At 36.1% G+C, this 25,000-nt stretch overlaps 2 protein-coding genes across 3 annotated transcripts in view; one reads left to right on the top strand and one right to left on the bottom strand.

Moving 5' to 3' along the window:
* LOC133541502 (tetraspanin-10-like) overlaps positions 1 to 25,000 on the bottom strand; it is a 53,525-nt gene that overhangs the window by 15,174 nt on the left and 13,351 nt on the right. The gene's annotated exons all lie outside the window — the stretch shown is intronic.
* Positions 12,621 to 25,000, top strand: part of aatka (apoptosis-associated tyrosine kinase a) — an 86,614-nt gene continuing 74,234 nt past the window's right edge. Inside the window, exon 1 of the mRNA XM_061884947.1 lies at positions 12,621 to 12,997. Coding sequence (XP_061740931.1) covers positions 12,916 to 12,997 — 82 coding nt within the window. The 5' untranslated portion in view covers positions 12,621 to 12,915. The remainder of the gene's footprint in view (positions 12,998 to 25,000) is intronic.

The following is a 25,000-nucleotide window of genomic DNA, read 5'->3' as shown; positions in this document are numbered from 1 at the left end:
GGTCCATAAAGACATGGATGACAGAGTGTGCTGTGGATGGACTTGACTGGCCTGCACAGAGTCCTGACCTGAGCCCAGTAGAACACATTTGGGATGAATTAGAACACAGACTGAGAGCCAGGCCTTCTCGACCAACATCAGTGCGTGACCTCGCCAATGCGCTATTGGAAGAATGGTGGAAAATTCCTATAAACACACTCCACAACCTTGTGGACAGCCTTCCCAGAAGAGTTGAAGCTGTAATAGCTGCAAAAGGTGGACTGACATCATATTGAACCTTATGGGATAGGAATGGGATGGCACTTCAAGTTCATATGTGAGTCAAGGCAGGTGGCCAAATACTTTTGGCAATTTAGTGTACTTGCAGTGTGCAAATAAAACATTGATGGAGGATTTTGAAGTTGTTTTAGACGGCTCCCATTAGCCACATCTTCCAAGCCTTTTTTTTTTTATCATCTTTAAAATCGTAAAAAAAAAAAAAAAAAGTGTGTTTGTCTTTCATAATGATTGTGAGAATAGGCAAAATTCTGCAGTTCTTCTTTTTTAAAAAAACTACCACCCATCCATTTTATACCGCTTGTCCCTCTTTCAAATGAAATTAAAGATTGATTAAAACAAATATAAAAATAATTCCACAAACAATAAAGTGCAATAGATTAAAAAGGTTTTATGACGCCGATCTTAATTGCTACGGGATAAAACACATATGCACAACTTGAAGAGGCAATTCCTGAAGGAATTGCGTGTGATTGCTGCAGTGCTGAAGCTGAAATGAAATCCTGGAATTTGTTTAGAATGGTTGAAGTAGAGCACACAATTCCCGAACATGCTGAATATTTTTAAGTCGTAACAGTTTCAATCAGTTGAAAAATGTGGGAGTTGTGGAACTTTGAAGAATGTCCCGTTGATTTCAGTGGGAATTTCTAAAAAAAAAAAAATTGGGAATTTCAGGAAAAGCTGGCATTTTTTTTCTTTTAAATGGTAAAAAAAAACTTGAATGGTCTGAATGAGTTGAAATGGTTAGTGTTGGAATTTTTCCAATCGGTCGAGAAATGTTGAAGTAGTAACATGTTGAATTGAGAAATGGTATTTCGGAATTCCTGGAATTTGGGGGAAATATGGATTGTTTTCCAGTTCAAAAAGTAACTTCGCTTTTTTTGTCCTGATTAAGAGGAATGTTTTGACGGTGGAACGGTTGAAATGGGTTGAAAAATGTGAAAGGAGTAGTTGACAGAAAAAAGGGTGGAAATAGGGCTTTGGAAAAGCAGGAATTCTGGAAAATCCTGGAATTGTTTTTAACTTGAAAAGGTAGTTTAAATGTCCAGAATGGTGGAATGTGTTGAAGGTGGAATGGTTTGAATCGGTTAAAAAATGTGGAAATGTTGAACGTTTTAAAAACGCGAGAAAATTAAAAATTTTTTTTTGTCAAAGTTTGATTTTTTTTTTTGGTCAAAAAGTCTGAATTGTTTATGTCAAAAAGTCTGAATTGTTTCCAAGTATCAAAAAGTCTGACTTTTTTTAAGTGTAAAAAAGTCAAAAAGTTTTTGGTCAAAAAGTCAGAATTTTTTTAAGTGTCAAAAAGTCGTTGTATTTGTAAAAAAAAAAAAAAAAAGAAGAAAAATCGAAATTTTTTCTAAGTGTAAAAAATTCACATTTTTTTCCAAAAGTCAAAAAGTCTAAACTTTTTCTATGTGTCAAAAACTCGAAATTTCAGAAAGTGTCAGAAAGTCTGAATTTTTTCTTAATGTTAAAAAGTCCGATTTTTTTCCGAGTGTAAAAAAGTTGACTTTTTTGTCAAAAATTTTGAATTTGTTCTAAGTGTCAAAAAGTTTTTTTTTTGTCAAAACGTTGGAATTTTTTTCCAAGTGTCAAAAAGTGGAAATTTTTTCTAAGTGTAAAAAAGTGGAATTTTTTTGTAAGTGCCAAAAAGTGGAACTTTTTTCTAAGTGTCAAAAAGTAGAAATTTTGTTTGTGAAAAAGCCGAAACTTTTTCTATGTGTCAAAAAGTAGAAATATTTTTTGTCAAAAAGTCCGATTTTTTTCCCGGGTGTAAAAATGTTGATTTTTTTGTCTAAAATTTAGAATTTGTTCTAAGTGTCAAAAAGTTGTTTTTTTGTCAAAACGTTGGAATTTTTTTCTAAGTGTCAAAAAGTGGAAATTTTTTCTAAGTGTAAAAAAGTGGAATTTTTTTATATGTGCCAAAAAGTGGACATTTTTTCTCTGTCAAAAAGTAAAAATTTTGTTTGGGAAAAAGCAGAAACTTTTTCTATGTGTCAAAAAGTAGAAATATTTTTTGTCAAAAAGTCCGATTTTTTTCCCGGGTGTAAAAAAGTTGATTTTTTTGTCTAAAATTTAGAATTTGTTCTAAGTGTCAAAAAGTTGTTTTTTTGTCAAAACGTTGGAATTTTTTTCTAAGTGTCAAAAAGTGGAAATTTTTTCTAAGTGTAAAAAAGTGGAATTTTTTTGTAAGTGCCAAAAAGTGGAACTTTTTTCTAAGTGTCAAAAAGTAGAACTTTTGTTTGTGAAAAAGCCTAAACTTTTTCTATGTGTCAAAAAGTAGAAATATTTTTTGTCAAAAAGTCCGATTTTTTTCCCGGGTGTAAAAAAGTTTACTTTTTTGTCAAAAATTTTGAATTTGTTCTAAGTGTCAAAAAGTTTTTTTTTTATCAAAACGTTGGAATTTTTTTCTAAGTGTCAAAAAGTGGAAATTTTTTCTAAGTGTAAAAAAGTGGAATTTTTTTGTAAGTGCCAAAAAGTGGAACTTTTTTCTAAGTGTCAAAAAGTAGAAATTTTGTTTGTGAAAAAGCAGAAACGTTTTCCATGTGTCAAAAAGTAGAAATATTTTTTGTCAGTCCGATTTTTTTCCCGGGTGTAAAAAAGTTGATTTTTTTGTCTAAAATTTAGAATTTGTTCTAAGTGTCAAAAAGTTGTTTTTTTGTCAAAACGTTGGAATTTTTTTCTAAGTGTCAAAAAGTGGAAATTTTTTCTAAGTGTAAAAAAGTGGAATTTTTTTATATGTGCCAAAAAGTGGACATTTTTTCTCAGTGTCAAAAAGTAAAAATGTTGTTTGTGAAAAAGCAGAAACTTTTTCTATGTGTCAAAAAGTAGAAATATTTTTTGTCAAAAAGTCTGAATTTTTTTGGGTCAAAAAATCTGAATATTTTCTAAATGTCAAAAAAGTCGTAATTTTTTCTAAATGTCAAAAAGTCAGAATTTTTTCCAAGTGTCAAAAAGTCTAAATTTCAGAAAGTGTCAGAAAGTCTGAATTTTTTCTTATTGTTAAAAAGTCCGATTTTTTTCCTAGTGTAAAAAAGTTTATTTTTTTGTCAAAAATTTAGAATTTGTTCCAAGTGTCAAAAAGTAGTTTTTTTGGTCAAAACGTTGGAATTTTTTTCTCACTGTCAAAAAGTGGACATTTTTTTAAGTGTCAAAAACTTAAAATTTTTTCTAAGAGTCAAACACTGAAATTTTTTTCTAAGTGTCAAAAAGTGGACATTTTTTTTTAAGTGTCAAAAAGCAGAAATTTTGTTTGTGAAAAAGTCAAAACTTTTTCTGTTTCAAAAAGTAGAAACATTTTTTGTCAAAAACTCTGAATTTTTTGGGGTCAAAAAATCGGAATGTTTTCTAAATGTCAAAAAGTTGGAATTTTTTCTAAATGTCAAAAAGTTAGATTTTTTTCTAAGTGTGTTGACCGACACCAACCATTTCAACTCATTAAGATAATTCGTTTGAAAAATGGCCAATTAATTTTGACTGGGAAAAATCTCCTGGAAAACCTGGAATTCTGAGAAATCTGGGAATTTTTGGAATTTGTCAAGGGAAAGCCCGCGATTCCCGAATAGGCTGAACAGTTTGAATGGGACGAAAAATGCGGAAGGTAGCGTGCGCCAAAATCTGGTGAAGAAGACGAATAAGTTGAAAAACCGCATGTGTGAATGATATTGGAGCATTCACACAGTAATTTGTGTGCATGTAAATCGACCAATGTGCTGTAAGCCTAAAGTGGGCGTGAGCAGATGGGGGCGGGGCTTAACTTTGGGGGAATGTTGAATGTGTATTCATTGGAAGATGGACTCTGTTGTTTTGTGTTGCCTGCAAAGAACAACAAGGTAAGAGAATTTCTTCTTCCTAGCCAACTTTTTTTTTCCAGGAAAGAAAATAAACAACCTTAGGTTTTTGTTTGGCACCATAACTTGGGCTATAAACGAGGGTGAAATGCATGCGAGAGGTGCGGTTCTCCTCCTTTGCTTGTTGCCAGCGGTTACTTCTAAGGAATGGCAAAAAAAACACCACATTTGCATCAGAAAGGTAAAAAGCATATCCCTTACCTTCTCTTCAAACATTTTTTTTATAAAATCATAACAAATTTTCTGTTGGTTACAGTGCGCATTGATGTCAAGGCTTGCTCCAACCTCACCCAAATACTGGACAACTGGAAATTTGCCATTTTAACTCGAGTGAAAGACTTGCTGATCAATGATCATGTGACTGTCCTTCCAGAATATAGCAGGTGAGTCACGCTGGGACCCTCACACTTCATTCACTATGTGCATGATTTTGACTTTTTGACACTTACAAAAAATTTCGAGTTTTTGCCCAAAAAAAAATTTAACTTTTTGACACTTGGAAAAAAGTCCGACTTTTTGACACTTAAATTTTTTTTTTACTTTTTGACCCAAAAATTTTTACTTTTTGATGAAAAAAATATTTTTCAACTTTTTAACAAAAAAAATCCAAGTGTCAAAAACATTTACTTTTTTGTAAATGTCAAAAGTCTTAATATTTGTGTAAATGTCAAAAGTCAGATTTTTTTCTCACTGTCAAAAACTTGGAATTTTTTCCAAGTGTCAAAAAGTCAGATTTTATCGTCAAAAAGTCGGATTTTTTTCTAAGTGTCCAGAAGTCAGATTTCTTTTGTCAAAAAGTTGAAATTTTTTGATCAAAAAGTCAGAATTTCTTAATTTAAAATTCTGACTTTTTGACAAATAAAATTGGACTATTTTACTATTTGAAAAAATTCTGACTTTTTGACGAACAAAATTTCGAGTTTTTGACACAGAAAAAGTTTCGACAACTTAGAAAAAATTTTGACTTTTTGACACTTAGAAAAAAATTCCAAGTTTTTTACAAAACGACGTTTTGACACTTTAAAAAAAATTCAGACTTTTTGACACTTAGAAAAAAATCCAACTTTTTTACAAAAACGACGTTTTGACATTTAAAAAAAAAATCCTGACTTTTTGACAAAAATGACTTTTTGACACTTAGAACAAAATTACGACTTTTTGACCAAAAAATGTCGACTTTTTAACACTGAGAAAAAATTCTGACTTTTTGACACTTAGAAAAAGATGGCACTTTTTGACCAAAAAAATTCTAACTTTTTGACGAACAAAATTTTGCTTTTTGATGCAAAAAATATTTTTCGACTTTTTAACAAAAAAAATCTAAGTGTCAAAAACATTTACTTTTTTGTAAATGTCAAAAGTCGGAATTTTTTCTAACTGTCAAAAAGTCAGATTTTTTTGTAAATGTCAAAAGTCTTAATATTTTTGTAAATGTCAAGTCTGATTTTTTTCTCACTGTCAAAAACTTGGAATTTTTTCCAAGTGTCAAAAAGTCAGATTTTATTGTCAAAAAGTCGGATTTTTTTCTAAGTGTCCAAAAGTCAGATTTCTTTTGTCAAAAAGTTGAAATTTTTTGATCAAAAAGTCAGAATTTCTTATTTTATTGTGTTGTAAATATACATGTTCGAAATAAACTAAGAAAAGAAAAGAAAAGAAAGTCAGAATTTTTTTTAGGTGTCAAAAATTAGAATTTTTTTTAAGTTTCAAAAAGTCAGAAACATTTTTCTAAGAGTCAAAAGTCAGAATTTTTTCTAACTGTCGAAAAGTCTGAACTTTTTTGTCAAAAAGTCTGACTTTTTCTTAAGTGTCATTGAGTCAGAATTTTTTAGTCAAAAAATCGTTAATTTTTTTGTAAAACAGACGGAATTTTTTGGTCAAAAAATCGTTAATTTTTTTGTAAAACAGAATTTTTTGGTCAAAAAATTTTTTTTGTCAAAAAGTCAGAATTTTTTCTAGGTGTCAAAAAGTTGGAATTTTTTCAGTGTCAAAAGGTCAGAATTTTTTTTTTAGTGTCAAACAATCGGGATTGTAAAAAAAGTCAAACATTTTCTGTCAAGAAGTCAAAATTTTTTTTTTTAAGTGTCAAAAAGTCGTTTTTGTCAAAAAGTTGGAATTTTTTATAAGTGTCAAAAAGTCCATTTTTTTCCTAAGTGTCGAAAAGTCGAAACTTTTTCTGTGTCAAAAACTCAAAATTTTGTTCGTCAAAAAGTTAGAATTTTTTTGGTCAAAAAGTGGGATCTTTTTCCAAGTGTCAAAAAGTCAGAATTTTTTCTCAGTGTTAAAAAGTCGAAATTTTTTGAGTCAAAAAGTCGTAATTTTGTTCTAAGTGTCAAAAAGTCATTTTTGTCAAAAAGTCTGAATTTTTTTTAAAGTGTCAAAACGTCGTTTTTGTAAAAAAGTTGGAATTTTTTTCCAAGTGTCAAAAAGTCAGAATTTTTTTTAAAGTGTCAAAACGGCGTTTTTGTAAAAAAGTTTGAATTTTTTCTAAGTGTCAAAAAGTCAACATTTTTTCTAAGTTGTCAAAAAGTCAAAACTTTTTCTGTGTAAAGAACTCGAAATGTTGTTCTTCAAAAAGTCAGAATTTTTTCAAATAGTAAAATAGTCCAATTTTATTTGTCAAAAAGTCAGAATTTTTTCCTAGTGGAAAAGTTTTTTTATTTTTTTTGTCAAAAAGTCAGAATTTTTTTAAAGTGTCAAAACGTATTATTTATTTCCAAGTGAGTTTTTTCAAGGTGTCAAAAAGTCAGAATTTTTTCAAAGTGTTAAAAAGTCAGAATTTTTTCGAATTGTAAAATAGTCCAATTTATATTCGTCAAAAAGTCTGAATTTATTCCAAGTGTAAAAAAGTTGCTTTTTTTAAATCAAAAAGTCTGAATTTTTTGTAAGTGTCGAAATGTCTGAATTTTTTCTAAGAGTCAAAAAGTATGATTTTTTTCCAAGTGAGTTTTTTCGAAGTGTCAAAAAGTCAGAATTTTTTCTAAGTGTCAAAAAGTCAACATTTTTTGTAAGTGTAAAAAAGTGGAATATTTTTGGTCAAAAAGTCTAAATTTTTTGTAAGTGTCAAAAAGTTGTTGTATTTGTAAAAAACTTGAATTTTTTTGTAAAAGTCAAAAAGTCTGAACTTTTTCTGTGTCAAAAACTCAACATTTTTCCAAGTGTAAAAAAGTCTGAATTTTTTACAAGTGTCAAAAAGTTGGGTTTTTTTTGTCAAAACTTTGAATTTTTTTTCTAAGTGTCAAAAAGTGGAAATTTTTGATAAGTGTCTAAAAGTGGAATTTTTTTTATAAGCGTCAAAACGTGGACATTTTTTGTAAGTGTCAAAGAGTAGAAATTGTTTGTGAAAAAGCCGAAACTTTTTCTATGTGTCAAAAAGTAGAAACATTTTTGTCAAAAAGTCTGATTTTTTTTGGTCAAAAAATCGGAATGTTTTCTAAGTGTCAAAAAGTCAGATTTTTTTCTAGATGTCAATAAGTCTGAATTTTTTCTTGGTGTCGAAAAGTCAGATTTTTTTTGTAAGTGTGTTGACCGACACCAACCATTTCAACTCATTAAGACAATTCATGTTTTTTACCATTTTCCCAAAAATTCCCGCTTTTCCCAAAATTCCCAATTTTTGTGAAATTTGCATTGAAATCAATGGGACATTCTTCAAAGTTCGACAATCCCCACATTTTTATCTGATTCAAACTGTTCCAACTTCAAAAAATTCAACCTGTTCAGGAATTTTGTGCTCTCCAACAATTCTAAAAAAAAAAAAAAATCCCCGATTTTTTTTGCATTTACCCCATTCAAAATTAATTGGCCGTTTTTCACCATTCCCACATCCTTTAACTGATTCAAACCATTCAACGCTTCCTGGACAGTCACACTAACATTTTTCCACTTTCAACAAATTTACAGGAATTCCTGTTTTTTGGTACCGATTTCCACACTTCTTAAGTTTGACTACTCCTTTTACATTTTTTAAACCACTTCAAACGTTCTACCGTCAAAAAACTCCTCATATTCAGGACAAAAACTAAGTTGGTTAAGGAACTAGAAAAATTTCCTGGTTTTCCAGAAATTCCAAGAATTTCTCAATTAAAAACTCTTACTAATTCAACATTTCTTGACCTATTTCAACAATTCCAGCACCAACCGATTCAGCTCATTCAGGACATTAAAGCTCCAAATCCTATTTTTTTTTTAATCCCGATTTTCCCCAAATTTCTAAACTTCCAGGAATTCCCTTTTTTTGGTAACCCATTTCCTTTGTTTGACTACTCAGTTCATATTTTTCAACTCATTCCAACCGTTCCACCCTCAAAACACTCATATTCAGGACAACAAGCAAGTTGGTTAAGGAACTAGAAAAATTTCCGGTTTTCCCAAAACTCCAGGAATTTGTCAATTACAAACTGTTACTAATTCAACATTTCTTGATCGATTTAAACAATTCAAACACCAACCAATTCAGTCCATTCAGGACATTCATGTTTCTAATCGTTATGAAAAAAAATTCCAGCTTTTCCCAAAATTCCAGGAAGTTCCCCATGAAATTAATTGAAAATTTTTCCAAGTTGCACAACATTCCAACATTTTTTAACCTATTCAAACTGTCCCAACATCAACACATTCCACTCATCCTGGACATTCAAACTAACACTTTCCCAAGTTCCAAACCAAATTCCATTTTCCCTGGAAATTCAAACTCTTCAATATTCAAACCATTCCAACATTCAAACTATGCTTACATTCATTCATACTACATTCTGTCAGCATTCTAGTTAAATTTCAGCATATAAGCATTGTTGCGTTTTTGGACCAGATGTTCCTTCGAGGGAATTTAAATTGCTGGTCAATCCCAAGTTATTTTGATGACACACAATTGATTTTAAATGATAACCCAGAACAGAATAGGTATTTCGCAATTTATTCCAAAGCTTTGGAGGGACCAACCTAAAAACAACACATTCACATCGCGTCACCTAGTTGATCTGAAAACCCTACGGAAGCGCTGTCTTCTTCAATATCTCGCCCGCCCACACGCACTGGAACGAATACACATATATGTTGTTCTGCTTAGCCTCAGACAGGAAGAGATAAGAAGGGAGTATAGCTACTCCATACATTCCTAAAGCTTCAAGGTTAACACACACACAGTTTACTAACGGACAACCAAAAAGAGAACAAATGGAAAAAAACACTAGCTGTTTTCAAATATGACTATGAAATAAATATGGATATATGTAGATATCTATCTCTGTCAGCATCCGCACGCATTTCCTTCTGGAATTGCCTCTTCTAGTTAATATATGATATACAATTATAATGTTTAATTTGGTCTGAATTATGAATAATAATCATATGTACATGCACCATGTATTGTCCACACTTTCTTATTTAATGTAGTTACAAACGTGAATGCACGATACTTCACTCAAACTACATACCATGTATTATAATTGACGTTTCAGTACTTCTTTTATTATTGGTTTTCCTAGTCACAGTCAAATGAAGAATTATGTAACCGACACCATCCAAGACCACGGCGGTCAAAACAAGCCGTTTCTTTGTGATGAGCTCATTGCACAGACTTTCAAAAAAAAAGCCTCCAAAGGAAAAAACTGGAGCTGTATCAAAGTAGTGATGACTAATGTGTTTATGTAACGCTTCTCTGGCAAACACAATACACATGCGGGACCCTTGTACTTGTACTTAGCCACGCGCGTGTTTGCAGGATCCAGACTCTGTCCGATGCCATGGGGGATCTCTACACACAGTTTAAAGCTCTCAAAGGTGAACTGGCCAGCTTGACGACAAAGTTTGACAGCGTGGAGGACTTTGTGGACCACGTCAAGGACGGCAGCTTCACGCCCCCTTGGTGGCTTGTGAGGAGGAGTGCAGCCGGGTCGCTGCTTGGAGACCAGAAAAGGCCCCAGGGGCCAACCGGAGTGAGAAGACGACCGAGACCACCATACAGGCCCTAGTGTTTTTCACTTATGTGATAACCATACATTTCATAACAAGACTTCTACTTACTTATACATTTCTCAAAGGGTTATTTTCCAATTCTCATGATTCTTTTTTTTCCTGTAATGTCTTTTTTATCCCCACTAGAGGGCAGCACAGAAACAACTGCCACCACAGACGAGTACCATTGATGGTTGAAAATGATAAATGGGTTGTACTTGTATAGCGCTTTCCTACCTTCAAGGTACTCAAAGCGCTTTGACACTACTTCCACATTTACCCATTCACACACACATTCACACACTGATGGAGGGAGCTGCCATGCAAGGCGCCAACCAGCACCCATCAGGAGCAAGGGTGAAGTGTCTTGCTGAGGACACAACGGACGTGACGAGGTTGGTACTAGGCGGGGATTGAACCAGGGACCCTCGGGTTATGTGGGATACCTAAACAGTACTGTATGTTCCCTTTCTGCAATCCTTCATAACAGAATATAATTATTAACGTCAATTTCCAAGGAAGAATCTTATTGATTTCAATGGCAGTTGATAGAAGACGTTCTACAAACCAAGACCAAGGACCGTGTCTTTAAGATAATATTAATAATAATAATAATGATAATAATAATAATAATCCATTCCATCCATCCATTTTTCTACCGCTTATTCCCTTTGGGGTCGCTGGTGCCTATCTCAGCTACAATCGGGCGGAAGGCGGTGTACACCCTGGACAAGTCGCCACTTCATCGGAGAGCCAATAATAATAATAATGTATTATTATCATAATTGATAATATATTAATGATAATTATAATGATAATAACCATCATGAAGTTAAAGGTAAAGATAAAGTACATCATCTTATATTATTATTATTATTATCTATTTGAAGGCACAGGTTTGAAGCATGTCTTCCATCAAATACCATATTATTATTAATAACAATAATAATAGTAATTATTATAATCATTATTATTAATGTTATGGCATTCGATAGAAGGCGTTCTTTACACCAAAATCAAGAACAGTGTCTTTGAGATAATATTCAAAATGATAACTATAATAATAATAACAACAATAATAAAAATATAGTATTATAATCATTGATAATATATTATTGATAATAATAATAATGACAGTAATAATCATTATAATCATTATCATCATCATCATTATTATTATTATTATTATTAATATTTATTTAAAGACACAGTACATGTCTTGGTTTGAAGAATGTCTTCCATCAAAAACCACAATATTATTATCATTAATAATAATAGTTATTATTATTAATGTTATTATCATATTATTATAATGACAATTAAAAAGATTATACAATAAATATTGTATGTTCTTACTACTATTACTACTGCTACCGCTATTATTATTATTTATAATAATAATAATAATGTTGTTAGGGCACTTGATGGAAGATATTTTTCAAACAAAAACATGGACAGTGCCTTTAATTAGATAATAACAATAATATTTATAATTATAGTTATGATAATAATGCAAAATAATTATCTATACAAATATTATACTTATTATAATCATTATTATTATTAATGTTGTCATAATATTATAATTATAATTTTAAAATTATACAATAAATCATTTATATTATTATTTTTACTACCACTACAACTAATATGTCTATTCTTATAATTATTATTATTATTAATATTAATATTGTTTTTATGGCATTTGACGGAATACATTTTTCAAACCAAGACATGGACAGTGTCTTTATGTAGATAATAACAATAATGATTATAATTATGATAATATTTAATAGGGGTCCCCAAACCTTTTGACTCGGGGGCCACATTGGGTTAGGATGTATATATAATATATATATATATATATATATATATATATATATATATACACACACACACACACACACACACACACACATATACATACGAGCGGCTAGGAGACAATGAAAGTAACAATCGGTAGAAAATGATTCAGAGTACAGATTTAAAGAAAAATAGTAATTAAAAGACTAATAAAAAAAAAAATATATATATGTATATATATATATTTTTTTTATAAACTTTGGACTTCCCGCCGGCCGGATTTTGGACGCTGGCGGGCCAGATTTGGCTCACAGGCCGTAGTTTAGCGGACCACCTGATCTATACAATTATAATACAGTAAACTGATTGCTTTACTTTGTTCAATAAAGTTATAAATAAAGTGTTATTGTGTTGTGTTGAGACGCGTTCAAAACTAACGCATGTCTGGCAGCCAGGCCCCGGAAGTATCAGAGACAGGGGGCGTGGCAGTGCGTCACGTGACTCATCATCATCTCCACATGATAAACCTAAAGCAGGATTCCTATGCCCCCCCCCCCAATTCGTGAAGCTGCACAATAACCTCAGATTGATCTCCCTTTAACAATTAAAGCGTCCGCCCATTTCTCTTGACCGATATAGTTTTATTTTGAAAGGTGACAAAACGGAAGTAGTTGTATATGAAGTGGATTTTGACACTAGCGCAGGACCCGAAAAACCCCAAATCAGTGGTGAAGGGGGGAAAGACGAGAGGAGGACGTGACGTTGGATTTACAAAAGGTTGGCCATATCTGACGAGTGATTCATTAGAAATAATTGACAACCCGGGATAAAAAAAAGGAGGAAATAAAAGTGATGCTAATCATGATGAAGACCAGCGTCCACAACTGGCTTGCAGGTGTCTCCGTGAGGGAGAAGATGCTGCTGCGCACCTCAAATGAAGCTGATGTCTGATTCAGCTTGATTTATTTCTTTATTTTTCTCCCCCCTAAAAATCACTTTTTTTTTTTTTTTTTTGTGGAGTGTGAGTGAGAGGATGCGCTTTGCCCTACACGTGACTGTCATGTCTTCAGCATTTTTCAATCCCAGCTCTGCCTTCAGTTCCCACTTTGACACAGGTAAGGGTCAAACACGACAAAACGAGGTCTATTTTTTTTTCTTCCATTTTTTTTCATTACAACGCATGCAAATGTCATGTTTAAAGGTGGTGCATTCAAGGACATGGAACACGTGCATTGTGTATATTATAGCATCTCGGAGTTGTGCTGCATTGTCCTACAGGCGCCCCTGCAGGGCATATATGCAATGTATACAATACTTGTGGGTGCTGGGTTTTAACCCTGCGGTGTCTCCTCCATGGTGCAGGGTTATATATAACAGCCCCGTCTGCACGGAAGACAGTAAACACATCAGAGGGAAAAATAAGAGACTGGGCCAATGTGCTGCTGAGCATACAAATGGCACTGCTACATATATGTGTGTGTGTGTGTATATATATATAAAAAAGTATTTCGTCAGCCACCGATTTTAAGAGGGAACACTTGCACAATGATGACAGAGGTCTGTAATTTTCATCATAGGTACACTTCAACTCTGAGAGACAGAATGTGAAAAAAAAATCCAGGAATTCACATTGTAGGAATTTATTTGTAAATTATGGTGAAAAATAAGTATTTGGTCAACCATTCAAAGCTCTCACTGATGGAAGGAGGTTTTGGCTCAAAATCTCACGATACATGGCCCCATTCATTCTTTCCTTAACACGGATCAATCGTCCTGTCCCCTTAGCTGAAAAACAGCCCCAAAGCATGATGTTTCCACCCCCATGCTTCACAGTAGGTTTGGTGTTCTTGGGATGCAACTCAGTATTCGTCTTCCTCCAAACACGACGAGTTGAGTTTATACCAAAATGGATACATGGATGATACAGCAGAGGATTGGGAGAATGTCATGTGGTCAGATGAAACCAAAATAGAACTTTTTGGTATAAACTCAACTCGTTCCGTTTGGAGGAAGAAGAATACTGAGTTGCATCCCAAGAACACCACACCTACTGTGAAGCATGGGGGTGGAAACATCATGCTTTGGGGCTGTTTTTCTGCTAAAGGGACAGGGCGAATGATCCGTGTTAAGGAAAGAATGAATGGGGCCATGTATCGTGAGATTTTGAGCCAAAACCTCCTTCCATCAGTGAGAGCTTTGAATGGTTGACCAAATACTTATTTTCCACCATAATTTACAATCAAATTCTTTAAAATTCCTACAATGTGAATTTCTGGATTCATTTTTCACATTCTGTCTCTCACAGTTGAAGTGTACCTATGATGAAAATTACAGACCTCTGTCGTCATTTTAAGTGGGAGAACTTGCACAATCGGTGGCTGACTAAATACTTTTTTGCCCCACTGTTGTATATATATATATATATATATATATATATATATACACACACACACACACACATACAGGTGTATATATATAGGGGTGTGGGAAAAATTGATTCGAATTTGAATCGTGATTCTCACGTTGTGCGATTCAGAATCGATTCTCTTTTTTTTTTTTTTTAAATCACTTTTATTTTTATATATATGGGCTCCACGGTGGAAGAGGGGTTAGTGCGTCTGCCTCACAATACGAAGCTCCTGCAGTCCTGGGTTCAAATCCAGGCTCGGGATCTTTCTGTGTGGAGTTTGCATGTTCTCCCCGTGAATGCGTGGGTTCCCACCGGGTACTCCGGCTTCCTCCCACTTCCAAAGACATGCACCTGGGGATAGGTTGATTGGCAACACGAAATTGGCCCTAGTGTGTGAATGTGAGTGTGAATGTTGTCTATCTGTGTTGGCCCTGCGATGAGGTGGCGACTTGTCCAAGGTGTACCCCGCCTTCCGCCCGATTGTAGCTGAGATAGGGCCCAACGCCCCCCGTGACCCCAAAAGGGAATAAGCAGTAGAAAATGGATGGATTTTATTTTTATCTTTATTTTTTTTTTTTTTATCAACCCAACAAAAAAATACACAAAAATACCATAACAATGCAATCCAATTCCAAAACCAAACCTGACCCAGCAACACTCAGAACTGCAATAAACAGAGCAGTTGAGAGGAGACACAAACACGACACAGAACAAACCAAAAGTAGTGAAACAAAAATGAATATCAACAACAGTATCAATATTAGTTATAATTTCAGCATAGCAGTGATTAAAAATCCCTCATTGACATTATCATTAGACATTTATAAAAATAATAAAAAAGAACAATAGTTTCACAGTGGCTTACACTTGCATCACATCTCATAAGCTTGACAACACACTCTGTCGAATGTTTTCACAAAGATAAAATAAGTCATATTTTTGGTTTGTTTAATAGTTAAAACAAATTTACATTATTGCAATCAGTTGATAAAACATTGTCCTTTACAATTATAAAAGCTTTTTTTTTTTTTTTTTAAATCTACTGCTCTGCTAGCATGTCAGCAGACTGGGGTAGATCCTGCTGAAATCCTATGTATTGAATGAATACAGAATCCTTTTGAATCGGAAGAATATCGTTTTTGAATCGAGAATCGCGTTGAATCGAAAAAAATCGATATATAATCGAATCGCGACCCCAAGAATCAATATTGAATAGAATCGTGGGACACCCAAAGATTCGCAGCCCTAATATATATATATATATATATATATATATATATATATATATATATATATATATATATATATATATATATATATATATATATATATATATATATATATATATATATATATATATATATATATATATATATATATATATATATATATATATATATATATATATATATATATATATATATATATATATATATATATATATACACATACTGAAATCCCAATGGGCCATACCACAGAAGATGACTGAGAACAACAGGGCCAAGGTTCTGTGGGACTTCAGCTTCCAGACTGACAAACATCTTCTGGCAAACCAACCACATATAGTGGTGGTGGACAAAGAGCAGTGGTGATGGATGTGGCAATCCCCACCTGACGCCAACATCAGGAAGAAGGGACACAAGAAACTTGAGAAGTACCAAGGGTTGAAAGAGTAGCTGGAACGGATGTGGAAGGTCAAAGCTAGCGTGGTCCCCGTGGTAGTGGGGGGCGCTGCAACTGTCATTCAAGTACAAAAAGAAAATAACTATAAAACATTTAATGTGAGGAAGAGTGAATCACTTTAAAACAAAATATCTCTCGCTGCTGTGTTGGATCTGCTTTGGACTGGACTCTCGCGACTGTGTTGGATCCATTATGGATTGAACTTTCACAGTATCATGTTAGACCCGCTCGGCATCCATTGCTTTCCTCCTCTCCAAGGTTCTCATAGTCATCAGGTTCTCATAGTCATCATTGTCACAGACGTCCCACTGGGTGTGAGTTTTCCTTGCCCTTATGTGGGCCTACCGAGGATGTCGTAGTGGTTTGTGCAGCCCTTTGAGACACTAGTGATTTAGGGCTAAATAAGTAAACATTGATTGATTGATTGGAAATAATAATAAGTTAACCACTGTTATTATTGACAACAGGAGACCATGTCTTAGGTTTAAGTAATATGTTCTGCTAAAGGTCCCCATCATGTTGAATGAACTCTGTATTGATTTCATTAAGTAATATTTGTCTCTAATGCCTGTTTGTGAGCGCCGTCACAATCATTTTCGCCACGTTTGCTTGAAACGCTTTCCTCATGCTACCGTCTCTAGCTAGATTAGTCCAAGGAGGACAGCCTTGTAAAACATAGACTTCGCTACACCTGTTAAACCAAAGCATGCACCCCTGCCAGCTATCAATCCGCCACCTACAGATGTTAAAGGCCTACTGAAATGAGATTTTCTTATTTAAACGGGGATAGCTGGTCCATTCTATGTGTCATACTTGATAATTTCCAGATATTGCCATATTTTTGCTGAAAGGAACTTTTTGCAACTCAACGCCCAAAAAACGGAAATGCTGATTATCGGTCCTGCTAGACACCGACCTCTATTTAATGATACAACTCTAACATTTGACAACCATACAATTAAACAAGGAGACACGGTAAAGAATCTGGGTGTTATCTTTGACCCAACTCTCTCCTTTGAGTCACACATTAAAAGCGTTACTAAAACGGCCTTCTTTCATCTCCATAATATCGCTAAAATTCGCTCCATTCTGTCCACTAAAGACACGGAGATCATTATCCATGCGTTTGTTACGTCTCGTCTCGATTACTGTAACATATTATTTTCGGGTCTCCCCATGTCTAGCATTAAAAGATTACAGTTGGTACAAAATGCGGCTGCTAGACTTTTGACAAGAACAAGAAAGTTTGATCACATTACGCCTGTACTGGCTCACCTGCACTGGCTTCCTGTGCACTTAAGATGTGACTTTAAGGTTTTACTACTTACGTATAAAATACTACACGGTCTAGCTCCAGCTTATCTTGCCGATTGTATTGTACCATATGTCCCGGCAAGAAATCTGCGTTCAAAGGACTCCGGCTTATTAGTGATTCCCAAAGCCCAAAAAAAGTCTGCGTGTTAGAGTGTTTTCATTTCGGGCTCCAGTACTCTGGAATGCCCTCCCGGTAAAATTCGAGATGCCACCTCAGTAGAAGCATTTAAGTCTCACCTTAAAACTCATTTGTATACTCTAGCCTTTAAATAGACTCCCTTTTTAGACCAGTTGATCTGCCGTTTCTTTTCTTTTTATCCTATGTCCCACTCTCCCTTGTGGAGGGGGTCCGGTCCGATCGGGTGGCCATGTACTGCTCGCCTGTGTGTCGGCTGGGGACATCTCTGCGCTGCTGATCCGCCTCCGCTTGGGATGGTTTCCTGCTGGCTCCGCTGTGAATGGGACTCTCGCTGCTGTGTTGGATCCGCTTTGGACTGGACTCTCGCGACCGTGTTGGATCCATTATGGATTGAACTTTCACAGTATCATGTTAGACCCGCTCGACATCCATTGCTTTCCTCCTCTCCAAGGTTCTCATAGTCATCATTGTCACCGACGTCCCACTGGGTGTGAGTTTTCCTTGCCCTTATGTGGGCCTACCGAGGATGTCGTAGTGGTTTGTGCAGCCCTTTGAGACACTAATGATTTAGGGCTATATAAGTAAACATTGATTGATTGATTGAACATCGACGATAAAGTTTGCAACTTTTGGTCGCTAATAAAAAAGCCTAGCCTGTACCGGAAGTATGTGCGCGTGACGTCACCGGTGTGAGGGCTCCTCACATCCTCACATTGTTTATAACGTGAGCCACCAGCAGTAAGAGCAATTCGGACGGACAAAGCGACAATTTCCCCATGAATTTGAGCGAGGATGAAAGATTTGTGGAGGAGGATATTAATGGTGAAGGACTAGAAATTTTTTTTTAAAAAAAATAAAATAAAAAGCGACGGCTCCGGGCGGCGGCAGTGTGAGCATTTCAGATGTAATTAGACACATTTACTAGGATAATTCTGGAAGATGCCTTATCTCCTTATTGTTTTAATAGTGTTTTAGTGAGATTGTAAAGACATACCTCAAAGTCGGATGGCTGCGGCGAACACGCCAGTGTCTCAGAGAGAAGCCAAGCTCACAACTGCCTTTTTTGACAGCTACTGCAGGAGGACGCATAATCCACTGATGTCTCCGGTAAGATATATATCATAATTTTCCCATCCAAAAACATGCTGGTTGACGTAGAGAAACATGTTGGCTTGATCGCTCTGTGTTAAAGCTTCACAACAAACAAAGAAACACCGGCTGTGTCTCGGTGCTAAAGACAGCTGCAATACACCGCTTTCCACCAACAGCATTGTTCTTTTTAGTTTCCATTATTAATTGAACAAATTGCAAAATATTCAGCAACACAGATGTCCAAATTACTGTGTAATTATGCGATGAAAAGAGACGACTTTTAGCCGAAACTGGTGCTAAGCTAGTATGTCCGCTCCATCATACACGTAATCATTCCGCGACGTTTTCAACAAGAAACTCCGCGGGAAATTTCAAATTGTAATTTAGTAAACTAAACCGGCCGTATCGGCATGTGTTGCAATGTTAATATTTCATCATTGATATATAAACTATCAGACTGCGTGGTCGGTAGTAGTCGGTTTCAGTAGGCATTTTAAAGCTGTAAGTTGGATCATTCTGTCCTTCAGAATGTGAACACAAAATGGCGTCCTTCCAGTTGGCTTTATACCAAAATCATTTTCAAATTGTCTAAATTTGAGCACCGATGCTGAAATAATAGGCTAGTGTGGGACCTTTAAAACTGCATCATATGTGACTTAGAGTTTGTCACGTCTGTGGGATCAAGTTTTGTTTTTGTCATGTCCGGTTTTATTATTTTTGGACAATCAGTTCCTGTTTTTGCACTTCCTGGTTTGTTTTGTTAGCATAGCAATTCATTAGTCACGTCCCCGTCCTCATGTCTCACACCTGTTTGCACTAATCATGTCCATTATTTAAACCTGTAGTTTCCAGGTGGTCAGCCTGGCGAATTTACCTACCCCTCCTTCATGCCATGCCTGTTTAATCATTCTGTCCTGTTTCCCTCCTGCCCATGCCACGTAAGTTTTTGTTTTTTTATGTCACAGTTATTGAGTTTTGTCCATAGTCATGCCATAGTGCTAGTTTTTGTTGTATAGCCAAGTTTTGTACTACCGCGCCTTTTGTTTTCTTCCTTTTTGTAGTTTGTTGGTATAAGAAATAAATATGTACTTACATTCACGTCTCGCTCGTGCCAACTTTCCTTTGCTTTGGAAAAACAAACCCTCTCATAGTCCTAGTTTGACAGAGTTGTGTATGTGTTTTACATGTCATGAATCTATTGTGCTCATAGGAAACCAAACTGTTTCTGTAGCTTCCATGCCTGGTTCTATGGTTATAATCACATTTTTGCTATATCAGTGCTAAACACACTTAGTGTAACGACACGCGCTTTACCTGACCACGTTACACCGCCTTAAAGAGTTGGAAAAACACGATCACGTTGCATCATTAAGATTATATAAGCCGTCGGCAGTCAAGGCTCTCCTGTCTGCTTGACTGCTGTGCAGCGGAGCCGCCTTTACGACTGCAACACCTGGGGGACCACGGCTTCAGCACCATGGACAGCGGTCTTAGGCGATGCCTGAAGGTGGCAGTGGTCGCCGTAGGGTCAAACAGAGCCTACGGCATTGTTAAAAAAGGGATTATTTGACTGTGTCTGCACCGACTGTTTGATTATTTATGTCTGCATGTGCAACACCGAGCACTTCCGTTACATAAGTCTGCCCCTGGGGGAGGTAGTGCAGGAATGAAGTGGATTTAAGGCCTTTTATGTCTCCTTCTCTGCTCTCTGCCGTTTTAGTCGCGGCGGCGTACTGTTCTATTTAATTTGATGTCATGGCCGCCATGTAGCGTTGTATTAGTTATTGTTGTTGGAGTTGAATGCATCTGTAAGAGCCACGGAGGGTCAATAATTGAAATGATATGACAAAAATGCTATTAAAAATGTAACAATAAATAGAAATTAAAGCTGCAAGTAGCGATGGACAAGATCGAGTATATATGGAAGTGGCTGAGGAGAGGGAAGTCTGGGCTTCCCAGATATAAGTTAGAACAACACACTACTTTGTATTATATTTTAATTTTTACCTTCCATAACATGTCTACCAGCCATTGAAAATACATGGGTACGGCTAGTAGATACTATTAGCAAACAGGTGGAACTACCAACTCGGCGCATAAAAAGTACAGTTGGCCTTAAAACGCCACAACAGTCAGGAACCATACGTAAGTACCTAAAATAAAGACTCGACATACAAAGAAATTCAATCGGAGCAGAAACTTAGGGGGAAACGGGATTAAAACCTGATGCTAACCGCCCATTGAAAATACATGAGTACGGCTAGTAGATACTACTAGCAAACAGATGGACCTACCAACTCGGCGCATAAAAAGTACAGTTGGCCTTAAAACGCCACAACAGTCAGGAACCATATGTAAGTATCTAAAATAAAGACTCAACATACAAAGAAATTCAATCGGAGCAGAAACATAGGAGGAAACAGGATTAAAACCCGATGCTAACCGCCCATTGAAAATACATGGGTACGGCTAGTAGATACTATTAGCAAACAGATGGACCTACCAACTCGGCGCATAAAAAGTACAGTTGGCCTGAAAACGCCACAACAGTCAGGAACCATATGTAAGTACCTAAAATAAAAAGACTCGACATACAAAGAAATTCAATCGGAGCAGAAACATAGGGGGAAACGGGATTAAAACCCGATGCTAACCGCCCATTGAAAATACATGGGTACGGCTAGTAGATACTACTAGCAAACAGATGGACCTACCAACTCGGCGCATAAAAAGTACAGTTGGCCTTAAAACGCCACAACAGTCAGGAACCATATGTAAGTACCTAAAATAAAGATTCGACATACAAAGAAATTAAATCGGAGCAGGAACATAGGGGGAAACGGGATTAAAACCCGATGCTAACCGCCCATTGAAAATACATGGGTACGGCTAGTAGATAATACTACCAAACAGATGGACCTACCAACTCGGCGCATTAAAAGTACAGTTGGCCTTAAAATGCCACAACAGTCAGGAACCATATGTAAGTACCCAAAAAAAAAAGACTCGACATACACAAATTCAATCGGAGCAGAAACATAGGGGGAAACGGGATTAAAACCCGATGCTAACCGCCCATTGAAAATACATGGGTACGGCTAGTAGATACCATTAGCAAACAGATGGACCTACCAACTCGGCGCATAAAAAGTACAGTTGGCCTTAAAACGCCACAACAGCCAGGAACCATATGTAAGTACCTAAAATAAAGACTCGACATACAAAGAAATTCAATCGGAGCAGAAACCTAGGAGGAAACGGGATTAAAACCCGATGCTAACCGCCCATTGAAAATACATGGGTACGGCTAGTAGATACTACTAGCAAACAGATGGACCTACCAACTCGGCGCATAAAAAGTACAGTTGGCCTTAAAACGCCACAACAGTCAGGAACCATATGTAAGTAAGTAAAAATAAAGACTCGACATACAAAGAAATTCAATCGGAGCAGAAACATAGGAGGAAACAGGATTAAAACCCGATGCTAACCGCCCATTGAAAATACATGGGTACGGCTAGTAGCTACTATTAGCAAACAGATGGACCTACCAACTCGGCGCATAAAAAGTACAGTTGGCCTTAAAACGCCACAACAGTCAGGAACCATATGTAAGTACCTAAAATAAAGACTCAACATACAAAGAAATTCAATCGGAGCAGAAACATAGGGGGAAACGGGATTAAAACCCGATGCTAACCGGCCATTGAAAATACATGGGTACGGCTAGTAGCTACTATTAGCAAACAGATGGACCTACCAACTCGGCGCATAAAAAGTACAGTTGGCCTTAAAACGCCACAACAGTCAGGAACCATATGTAAATACCTAAAATAAAGACTCAACAAACAAAGAAATTCAATCGGAGCAGAAACATAGGAGGAAACAGGATTAAAACCCGATGCTAACCGCCCATTGAAAATACATGGGTACGGCTAGTAGCTACTATTAGCAAACAGATGGACCTACCAACTCGGCGCATAAAAAGTACAGTTGGCCTTAAAACGCCACAACAGTCAGGAACCATATCTAAGTACCTAAAATAAAGACTCAACATACAAAGAAATTCAATCGGAGCAGAAACATAGGGGGAAACGGGATTAAAACCCGATGCTAACCGGCCATTGAAAATACATGGGTACGGCTAGTAGCTACTATTAGCAAACAGATGGACCTACCAACTCGGCGCATAAAAAGTACAGTTGGCCTTAAAACGCCACAACAGTCAGGAACCATATGTAAGTACCTAAAATAAAGACACGACATACAAAGAAATTCAATCGGAGCAGAAACATAGAGGGAAACGGGATTAAAACCCGATGCTAACCGCCCATTGAAAATACATGGGTACGGCTAGTAGATACTATTAGCAAACAGATGGACCTACCAACTCGGCGCATAAAAAGTACAGTTGGTCTTAAAACGCCACAACAGTCAGGAACCATATGTAAATACCTAAAATAAAGACTCAACATACAAAGAAATTCAATCGGAGCAGAAACATAGGAGGAAACAGGATTAAAACCCGATGCTAACCGCCCATTGAAAATACATGGGTACGGCTAGTAGCTACTATTAGCAAACAGATGGACCTACCAACTCGGCGCATAAAAAGTACAGTTGGCCTTAAAATACCACAACAGTCAGGAACCATATGTAAGTAAGTAAAAATAAAGACTCGACATACAAAGAAATTCAATCGGAGCAGAAACATAGGAGGAAACAGGATTAAAACCCGAAGCTAACCGCCCATTGAAAATACATGGGTACGGCTAGTAGCTACTATTAGCAAACAGATGGACCTACCAACTCGGCGCATAAAAAGTACAGTTGGCCTTAAAACGCCACAACAGTCAGGAACCATATGTAAATACCTAAAATAAAGACTCAACAAACAAAGAAATTCAATCGGAGCAGAAACATAGGAGGAAACAGGATTAAAACCCGATGCTAACCGCCCATTGAAAATACATGGGTACGGCTAGTAGCTACTATTAGCAAACAGATGGACCTACCAACTCGGCGCATAAAAAGTACAGTTGGCCTTAAAACGCCACAACAGTCAGGAACCATATGTAAGTACCTAAAATAAAGACTCAACATACAAAGAAATTCAATCGGAGCAGAAACATAGGGGGAAACGGGATTAAAACCCGATGCTAACCGGCCATTGAAAATACATGGGTACGGCTAGTAGCTACTATTAGCAAACAGATGGACCTACCAACTCGGCGCATAAAAAGTACAGTTGGCCTTAAAACGCCACAACAGTCAGGAACCATATGTAAGTACCTAAAATAAAGACACGACATACAAAGAAATTAAATCGGAGCAGAAACATGGGGGGAAATGGGATTAAAACCCGATGCTAACTGCCCATTGAAAATACATGGGTACGGCTAGTAGATACTATTAGCAAACAGATGGACCTACCAACTCGGCGCATAAAAAGTACAGTTGGCCTTAAAACGCCACAACAGTCAGGAACCATATGTAAGTACCTAAAATAAAGACTCGACATACAAAGAAATTCAATCGGAGCAGAAACATAGGAGGAAACGGGATTAAAACCCAATGCTAACCGCCCATTGAAAATACATGAGTACGGCTAGTAGATACTATTAGCAAACAGATGGACCTACCAACTCGGCGCATAAAAAGTACAGCTGGCCTTAAAACGCCACAACAGTCAGGAACCATATGTAAGTACCTAAAATAAAGACTCGACATACAAAGAAATTCAATCAAAGCAGAAACATAGGAGGAAACGGGATTAAAACCCGATGCTAACCGCCCATTGAAAATACATGAGTACGGCTAGTAGATACTATTAGCAAACAGATGGACCTACCAACTTGGCGCATAAAAAGTACAGTTGGCCTTAAAACGCCACAACAGTCAGGAACCATATGTAAGTACCTAAAATAAAGACTCGACATACAAAGAAATTCAATCGGAGCAGAAACATAGGAGGAAACGGGATTAAAACCCAATGCTAACCGCCCATTGAAAATACATGGGTACGGCTAGTAGATACTATTAGCAAACAGATGGACCTACCAACTCGGCGCATAAAAAGTACAGTTGGCCTTAAAACGCCACAACAGTCAGGAACCATATGTAAGTACCTAAAATAAAGACTCGACATACAAAGAAATTCAATCGGAGCAGAAACATAGGGGGAAACGGGATTAAAACCCGATGCTAACCGCCCATTGAAAATACATGGGTACGGCTAGTAGATACTATTAGCAAACAGACTTACCAACTCGGCGTAATATCTTAACATCGACACACTCTCTCGTCGCAACTCAACCCTGATGGTCGGCACCTATTAGTTTACAATTCTAATATATTTATATAGCGCTTTTCTCTAGTGACTCAAAGCGCTTTTACATACTGAAAGCCAATATCTAAGTTACATTTAAACCAGTGTGGGTGGCACTGGGAGCAGGTGGGTAAAGTGTCTTCCCCAAGGAC

The sequence above is a fragment of the Nerophis ophidion genome, linkage group LG23, assembly GCF_033978795.1.
Source record: "Nerophis ophidion isolate RoL-2023_Sa linkage group LG23, RoL_Noph_v1.0, whole genome shotgun sequence".
Lineage (NCBI taxonomy): Eukaryota > Metazoa > Chordata > Actinopteri > Syngnathiformes > Syngnathidae > Nerophis > Nerophis ophidion.
The sequence above is the reverse complement of the archived record's forward strand: the minus strand, read 5'-3'. Positions and strand labels throughout refer to the sequence as shown.